We start from the raw sequence: 6,045 nt of genomic DNA on the forward strand, positions 1-6,045 counted from the left end.
AGTGTTGCTGTATCAGCTCAGATTAACCATATTAAGTTATTGAAACGTTTCACTTAGATTCTGACCATTTTTAAAGAAAAACAACTAAAGAGGCAGACTCAAGTAGCAGTATCAATTCAGATCTGGTTCATCTTTCACTATGGATTAAAAGCATGGGTGTTGCTTAAGAAATGTTACTTTGGGCTCAAACATTGCTCTCTGTACATCATAAATGTTCAGTGATTTTTGCCAGAAAGTCCCACCTCGCATCTGACTGTATGATTGCCTCAGGCTGTCACTGAAGTGAGTCCCTACTGCTTAATGACTCTAACGCCCACATCCTGCGTGATGTGCAATTGTGATTTTTTTTTTTTTCCAGAACACACCGGTGACAAGAACTGCTTCCAGGTCTGGATGGACGTGAACCTGAGTGGAGCCTGAATGCAGCTGAAACCACACTGACTAACAAAACTTTTAAAATATGACTACAGTAAGGATTTTAACTCCACAATGCTGCCATGCCGGAATGTGACAGGCTTTCTACCCAGGTCTGGAAGGTAAGAATCTGCCTGCATGTATGAAATTACATAGTTTCCCTTCCCTCTGCACATTTATTGTTTTGGGAAAAGAGCAGAGAATATTAAAGAAGTGTTTTGAAATGTATTCTATGGGTTGAGATGAGTGGAAATATAATTAACCAGTGTAAAAACTGGTACAGTCTACACAAGCGCTCTGCACTACATGGTACATTATTAGCTTGTGTTTAAAGTGACAGTGCCAAGATTTTCAGGTCTGGGGAAAAGAAAACATCTTTGAAAGTATTTTACCTTGGTATGAATGAACATGAAATTCAGCCACACCAATCAGCACGAGCATTATATAGAAGGTGTAACAGCTGACATACAAAAGAGGATGCCAACATTAAAAAAAAAAAAAGAATATATCCTCTTATCTGTGGCAGTCCATGCAAAAAGTGCTAGGAAACAAAGGTGAAGACCAAATGCTTGGGACAGATTCTCCATTGAGTTGCATGAGTTCTTCATCCCCAGGCCACAGTCCCTGCCTGTTATGCCACACAACTCATGGACCACAGGATTTCCTAACTGCAGCAGTGGTCAGACAAGAGGCAGGGGGAGCGAGAGCCACCACACCAGATGATGCCAACCCGTCTGAAGAGATGCAAAGGTGCCTGGTCCTGGCCAGGAAATCCACATGGAGCCAGGTGCACACAGGCACTTTTGGTACTGAATTACCCTGACCACTGCAACAAGCTGGCACATCTCCATCCCTGGGGTGCTGCAGGGACAGAAATTTCTTACATGAGTCACTGCAAACAAAGGCTTTGAGCTGGGATCAGGCCACCAGAGTTTATAGGTGGTCTTGTCTAGATGCAAGAAAGTAGTTCTGTAAGTGGTTATCTGTGATGCCCATCTATTCTTAGAGAGATTATATCAAAACACCTTGGGATCTGCAGAGGTGCAGACACTTGAAAGACTGCTAACCTGCTTAATAAATTTGAGTCTGGGGTTGCTCTTCATCTGATGGCTTTTATTAAACCAAATGGTTTTCAACAAATCTGAAGAAATTAAAAATATTATTCTACAGCTGGGTACTCACAACCTGGAAAAAAGTCATTTTCTAAAATTCAGCTCTTCAGAGAAAACTTGATCAGTCAAGTGTGAACATTAATAATTGTTTCTGCTAATCTTTTTTCTTTTCCCCTCCCCACACGTATGCTGTCAGCATCACCAGTAGTGATAAGAGCAAAGCATCCAGCCTACTAGTCTGCAGCAGGAGCAAGAACTGTTTTCAGTAGAACGATGCTGGCCTGATGGATTTCACGTGCAAAACTGGTCTGCTAATGCACCCAGCACATCCCCTGTGGCTGAGAGCACTAATGGGATGTACAGGCAGGGCCTGACTCAGTTTCAAGATAACCATTCCTGGTGAAGATGTGAAGACATCTGAGCAAATAACTGCTTTGTAGGTGTCCCTCTCTCGCTGGTCTGATCCCCAGAGGCCTGATCTAGAGCAGCAGTATGTTCCAGCAGCAATAAATGAATTTGGAAACAGCAAACTGCCCCAGACACAACCTCGTGCCAGTACCTAGACCTGCTCAGTGCTAATGGCTGTCCCTACACTGCCAAGCATGCTGAAATGGGATTGCAGTAACTAACAGTGCAGAACACCACCAAATGCCTTCTGACAACTGATCTGCCATGCGACTCGAGCACGGACATTACACTGGCACTGCTCTGACAGGCTGGGTCTGCAGGGGAAGCCCTCCCCTCCCACAGTGCTGCTGCACGGACAGATCCGGGTGAGCAGCCAAGCTCTGAGTGAGATCGACCCAAAGCCAGGCCCTTCTGGCCAGCCCCAAGAAATATGTTTTCCATCTCTATTGACTTAATGCAGAATAATAGCCACATCATAGAAGCCTTATGTTTACGGGGAGAACAGAAAGACGTACAATTTGTCTAACCACAAGTTTACAACACTGAAAATGTTGACATTTTGACAAAATATATTAGCTTAAGCCTGAAAAAGATCATACTCAAGCTGTCACTAATTTCATGCGTAAACTACAGATCAGATGCCATATGCTTTCACTCTGATCTCTAGTTAAAGCTTTTTGCCTGGCATGTCCTTTCCTTTCAGTAGAAGAGGGGGCTGCATGATAGCTCAGGTATTTCATAGGAAATATCCAGACAGTCCTATGAGGAAAGAAGCACTTTAACCACATCTCCCATGAGACTGTGATGCCCTTTGAAAAGATATTCAGAGGGTTGGATCTCCCAATGAGAGCTCAGAACACCAAGTAATTTTTTTTAAGGTACATTTAATTGAAAATGCAACTTTTCAAAGATTATTACTGATGGAAATTTCCAGGTAGTTCTGAGTTAACTTAGTGTGAAATAACAGCACGTGGTACAACAGGCAGAAAGTCAGAGGGAAGAATCAGATCCATTCCTGTGGGACCTTCACAAGAGTACTGAAAAGAACAAGACTGCATTAGTAGTTTAACAAATTTTTTCTTCTGCTCCACAAGAAAGTGTCCACACTTAATACTCAGTCTTGCTGACAAAGTCTTTACTTTTACTAATTAACTAATTAAGTTTTAAGTTATAATGTAAGGTCTCTTGGTTAGCAAAATAGGTCTAAAAGACTCTGCAGAATTGTTTTCTCATTATCAGTGCTATTTTCTCAGCACTGGAGACTCTGCTGGAAACTATGAAGTCACCTAACCAACCAGTGACCAAAATTCCTCGAAGCCCCCAAACCTCAATGAAAATCTGTGAAATTTTTATCCATTCCTTGAATCCACTCTTCCTCAAACACAGCCCAGAATCACAATAACTACTCATATCCAATGGTGGTGACTCCTGCAATAGATTTCAACCCAATTTGGCTTCCAGGGTCTTCTGGAGCAGCAGCAGGATCTTCTCCTATGGCAACTCATGCCAGCAACACCAGTAAGAGTCCTCTCTGTTATTAAAGACCTCTAGTCAGGCCAGGTGAGCATCACAAATCTTAGCCCACTCCCCAGAAACTTCTTTGTAAGCCTAAACTTGGTCTGTCCTAAGGGTCGGATCAGTAAATGCATAAAAATATCTGCTTGGTTTCATGCACTTTTGTCTCATCAGCATCTTTCAACTCCCTGCTGCAGGACTGGCTGTTGCAGTAATTTCTGTGCTTTCAGGAAATAGAAATCTGCTATCCTTGTGCTTAAAATAGACTAGAGAGCCCAGCTGAATTATACTTGTTCATAGGAGCTGGCGAGACTGGAAAACAACTTGAAAAGAAGTAAATTATGAGAGCAAGTCTGTGATTTTTTTTTTTTTTTTTTAAACAGAAGGTCCTCAGTTCACCCTGGGAAAAATTCTCAGGGCATAAGAGTTTGGTAGCTGCTGGGACACCCACAGCTGGCACAGCAAGATGGTACAAGAACACAGTGCTACAGCCAGATGTGAGTTGCTACTGAAACAGCCCTGCCAGCAGCATCACATCCCTGGAAATGGAGCTGGGCAAACTTAGCTGTGTAGACCGAGCCTGTGCCTGGGATTTCCTCACTGCATTAATGCAGTTATAGAGAGCAACTATACCATCCGATACCCAAGTTCCACCCAATTCCCCCTGTGGTTTAATATCTTCTCTTCCCATCTCTCTTCTCTAAATTAAACAGGGATCGGTTCTCAGATTGGTTATTTGCTTTGATGCGACAGACATGGTGGTTTATTTTAAAGAGGCATTCCATGTTCTTACTCTTTTACAGTAGAAACCCTCAACAATTCTACCCCCCACCTTGACCAGGGGTGGATGTCAGGAAGAGTTTCCCCATCCCTGGGCAGTGACTTATTCTGTGAGTCAGCTCAATTCCTCTCCCCATCATCATGATACTGAAGCAATCTGGGGTACCAGCTCACACACTACCCAGCAGCATCCCTGCAGAAAGGTGCCTCTGCTGAATCGATTCTGCTTATGGATTCAGATGAGGTCAGAAGAGACCTTCAGCAATGCACACATCTGCATTAAATAAAATAACCCATGTAGGAATCACATAATCACCCATAGCTCTCTGGGTGATAAAACACACTCTTAAAAGGATATTGCTCCTAAAAGTAATGGATTGCCTAAAGAACCTATGAGTAGCAGAGATTAAACATTATGGAAAATAAGTATGCATAATTTTCACTTTGCTTTGTGCCAGTGAGAGACAGGAAGTGTTTGGACAGAGGGAAAAATTGGGATAGAAACAGTCTGTTCTGCCATTTGTCTGGTCTTCCACATTAACAGAGGAGAGGAAATATTTTTACGACTAGGAAATAACTGAGATGAGAACAGTGTCTGGACCTCTTAAGAGATGATATTTCAAGTGGATAGTGTTCATTCACCACTGTTCCTTTTTCTTTTAACACCTGTTTCTATTGTCTAGCGTCTTAGCAAGAAACATTCATGGGCTAAATGAAGATGGAGATTAGGGTTCTCCTGCTCACAGCTATGCTAGCCAAGGCATGACATCCCCAGCAGGTTTGTTTCCCTCCAAGAACACACAGATATTCCAGATATTGTTTCCAGTTGTACCCAAGGTTCCCCACGCTCAGGGCAGCACTCACCAGTGTCTAACACTGTTTGTTTTGCAGGTGGTCAATGATGTTAGCAGCAAATATAAACCCAGATGAGGAGCGACAAAAGCAATGGAAGGACCAACCCCAGAACCCGTGTATGTTGATGTGGACAAGGGACTGACACTAGCATGTTTTGTCTTCCTCTGCCTTTTCTTGATTGTGATGATCATTCGCTGTGCAAAAGTCATCATGGACCCGTACAGCGCCATCCCTACGTCTACCTGGGAGGAGCAGCATCTCGATGACTGAAAGGACTTCACTAGACTGAGCCATAAAATGCTGCAATCCAGGAGACCTTTCCCTACCTGGAAGGCAAGCACAAATAGCCATTTTCAGACATGCAGGGCAACTGCAATATCTTTAAGAGCACGTAGATCAGATGATTCTTGCTCAACAGATCAGGATATTGGCAAGCCATTCTCACAGCACAGTTAATACTATGCAGCAACACATTTTAATGAAAACAGTGATCATTGTAACTCAAGTAGCACAAGACTCTCCAGACTTCTGCTGTAGCACAGTTTGCCCTCAATATCTCCCACAAATCCAGGGCTTTGTTCAGAAAACAGAATTTGGAAAAGCAACGAGAATATTTTATCTTCCCTGAATGTTTGCTTCAAATAACTTCCCAAGTCATTATATTTGTTTCGAAAAAGGGACAGGTTTTGTATCCCAGAGTAGAAGCACCAAAACACCATGGCTAAGGAGGGTGCTATGATCAGATTTATTCTCAGATAACTTGGTTGTTGGCATACACTCCATACAAGCAGTCACATTTCCAGTGATCAGAGTACAGAAGTACTCAAACTACAGTTCTTAAGAGGTCATGGAGTATGGTTGACCCTGCAGCCTCCCCTTGCTCTATCCTACTCCTGGAAAACACTAGATATTTTGTCACCTGCCATAGGTCTGTGGATTAACCAGAAGTACTAGACCACTT

General features: G+C 42.9%; 1 protein-coding gene across 1 annotated transcript; it reads left to right on the forward strand.

Moving 5' to 3' along the window:
- Positions 1 to 5,174: 5,174 nt before the first annotated feature.
- CTXND1 (cortexin domain containing 1) lies at positions 5,175 to 5,354 on the forward strand (the record flags this gene model as incomplete). The annotated part of the gene is made up of 1 exon (XM_084293081.1): positions 5,175 to 5,354. One exon carries the CDS (start codon positions 5,175 to 5,177, stop codon positions 5,352 to 5,354), a length of 180 nt encoding a protein of 59 aa, XP_084149207.1.
- Between the last annotated feature and the right edge of the window lie 691 nt (positions 5,355 to 6,045).

Source organism: Netta rufina, assembly GCF_964035555.1.
Source record: "Netta rufina genome assembly, chromosome: 11".
NCBI classification, from domain to species: domain Eukaryota; kingdom Metazoa; phylum Chordata; class Aves; order Anseriformes; family Anatidae; genus Netta; species Netta rufina.